The 2,088-nt window shown below is 34.7% G+C and overlaps 1 protein-coding gene across 1 annotated transcript; it reads right to left on the bottom strand.

Moving 5' to 3' along the window:
* Window positions 1-979: 979 nt before the first annotated feature.
* Window positions 980-1,654, bottom strand: LOC126335911 (uncharacterized). Its single transcript, XM_049999385.1, has 2 exons — window positions 1,202-1,654; window positions 980-1,111 (listed from the first exon to the last, which is right to left on the bottom strand). Exons 1-2 carry the CDS (start codon window positions 1,652-1,654, stop codon window positions 980-982), a joined length of 585 nt encoding a protein of 194 aa, XP_049855342.1.
* Between the last annotated feature and the right edge of the window lie 434 nt (window positions 1,655-2,088).

Raw genomic sequence — 2,088 nt, 5'->3', positions numbered from 1 at the left:
CAAAGTGTAACTGGTGTAAAAAAATTTCCAATTACGTTAGATACTGAACTACAGTTGAGATCATATGTAGACAGTGTTTGCAATAAACTGAACATTATGAAAGAGCATGCAAAATATGCTTGCAGATGATGTCTGTACAGTGTTCTATGTTCATTTTGAACCTTATGGAATTGTATTGTAATGAAGCTAAGAGAGAGAGAGAGAGAGAGAGAGAGAGAGAGAGAGAGAGAGAGAGAGAGAGAGAGAGAGAATTAAGACCATTCTACATATGTTTTCCAATACTTCAAAGTAGTGACATTCCCACTAGATGTAGATAAAACCTACTAGTGTCCATTCACATGACAAAACCATTGTGAAGTACAGTTCCTGGCCAGTTTATTAGACACACTACAGTTTTTAAGCAAATTTTGATTTAAGTCTAACAAAATTTGTTTTTTTAATACATAGATTGTGATAAAATGATTATTTGTAGTTTACTTCATAAGTAAGATGATATAACAAATAAGGGAAATGTAGTATTTGTTGAAAATAGTTTACATCAGTAATTACAACAAAAATTAAAATATTGTGAAAGTGAAAACATTAGTTTTAACATCTTGCTGAGCCAAATTTTGCAGCTATGAGAGTCTTAATACAATGTGGCATGCTGTCAATGCAGGACTGTACTGTATCCTGCATTTGTGGATGATGATACCACACATGGATGATCTCTAAGAGCTGTGTTTTTATTGTGATGACATCTTTTGCCACCTCCCTCTTCATTGTTCCCACACATTTTTATGGGGTTCTTGTTGAGACTGTTACCTGGCCAGTCTAACAGAGGGACATTTTGTTCCTTCAGAAAGGATTTAATTGACCTGGCTGTGCGACAGGGGGCTCCATCCTGCATAAAAATAAATGGTTCCCCATTTGGGAACCATTCTATAAACAGTGGTATTAACCATTTTTTGCAGGACTTCCTTGTAGTGGTCTTCCCTCATTATGCCTTTAACCACATTTGTTTTACGGTCTGAATAATGCAGTTGGGATTAAATTTTTCTCCTGTTAGACACCACACATACTGAGACTCGTTACTTAAAATTTCAAACATGCTTTCAGCTCTGAAGCATACCTGTAAAAATCATGAAACATAATTAATATACTATGAATAAATGTATATAGGTCAATCAAATTGCAAATAATAATTTTAAAGTTAAATTACTGATCTCCAGAAGTCCACATCCTTATCACACCACTGTTTAGCCCATTTCAGATGCTTTGCTTTCATTGTTGCTGTTAACTTTGGTTTTCTCTCAGGTTGACAGGCCTTGAAATCAGTATCCTTCAACTTTCTGTGAAAAGTGCATTCAGATGCATTCACATTAGCCTCTTCCAGTTGAGATTTTATCTCTTTGATTGTTGCAAATCTGTTTTCTATGCAAATTCTTTTGAGAAATCTTTCTGACCTTGGGGTGAAAATTGGTTTTCTTCCACATTTATTCTTCCTTCTGGGGCTCAGTTCTTCAACCAAACCAATTTTCTTCTTTATGCATCTTATGCTAGCTTCTGACATTTCCAACCTTCGTGAAATTTCCTGATTGGAATACATTTTCGTATTAGTGAGGGCTTTGACTTCAGCTTTTTCACGAGGTGAAATGTCCCCTCTTTTACCCATTTTTAAAGCTCACAATTAGTAATATGTGGCTGTTAAACAGTCAACTGTGATGTCAATATTATGAAATTGATCATCAAAGCGAACAAAGTATTACACCAGTTACATAAGAGAACGCCACTGAACAGGTCATTTCCTGTATGCTGTACTCTGCAAACTGATATCTACAATAAGTCAACAATCCAATGTCACATAGCAACAATAGATACAAAATTCCACACAATAATAAGTGCCCTGAATAACTGTCATAAATTTTCAATTAATAGAATTAAATATAGTACTCAACAGGTAATTACTACAAATAACATTACAAATGTGCAGTGCATCTAAAAATTTGGCCAGGGACTGTGTACCAAACAGAGTATTCTTGAGAAAAACCCCCAGTACCTATATTTACAACTGTAGAGTCTCTTTTTATTTCTTTCTTGTTATTCTTA

This window comes from Schistocerca gregaria, chromosome 2 (genome assembly GCF_023897955.1).
Source record: "Schistocerca gregaria isolate iqSchGreg1 chromosome 2, iqSchGreg1.2, whole genome shotgun sequence".
Taxonomy (NCBI): domain Eukaryota; kingdom Metazoa; phylum Arthropoda; class Insecta; order Orthoptera; family Acrididae; genus Schistocerca; species Schistocerca gregaria.
This window is presented reverse-complemented; position numbering and strand designations above follow the sequence as displayed.

Excerpts from the sequence above, each read along its gene's own strand:
- LOC126335911 (XM_049999385.1), bottom strand. The coding sequence starts at position 1,654 with ATGGGTAAAAGAGGGGACATTTCACCTCGTGAAAAAGCTGAAGTCAAA. Across the intron at positions 1,112-1,201 it reads ATGTGGACTTCTGGAGATCA|GTATGCTTCAGAGCTGAAAG; the intron begins GTAATTTAACTT and ends TGATTTTTACAG.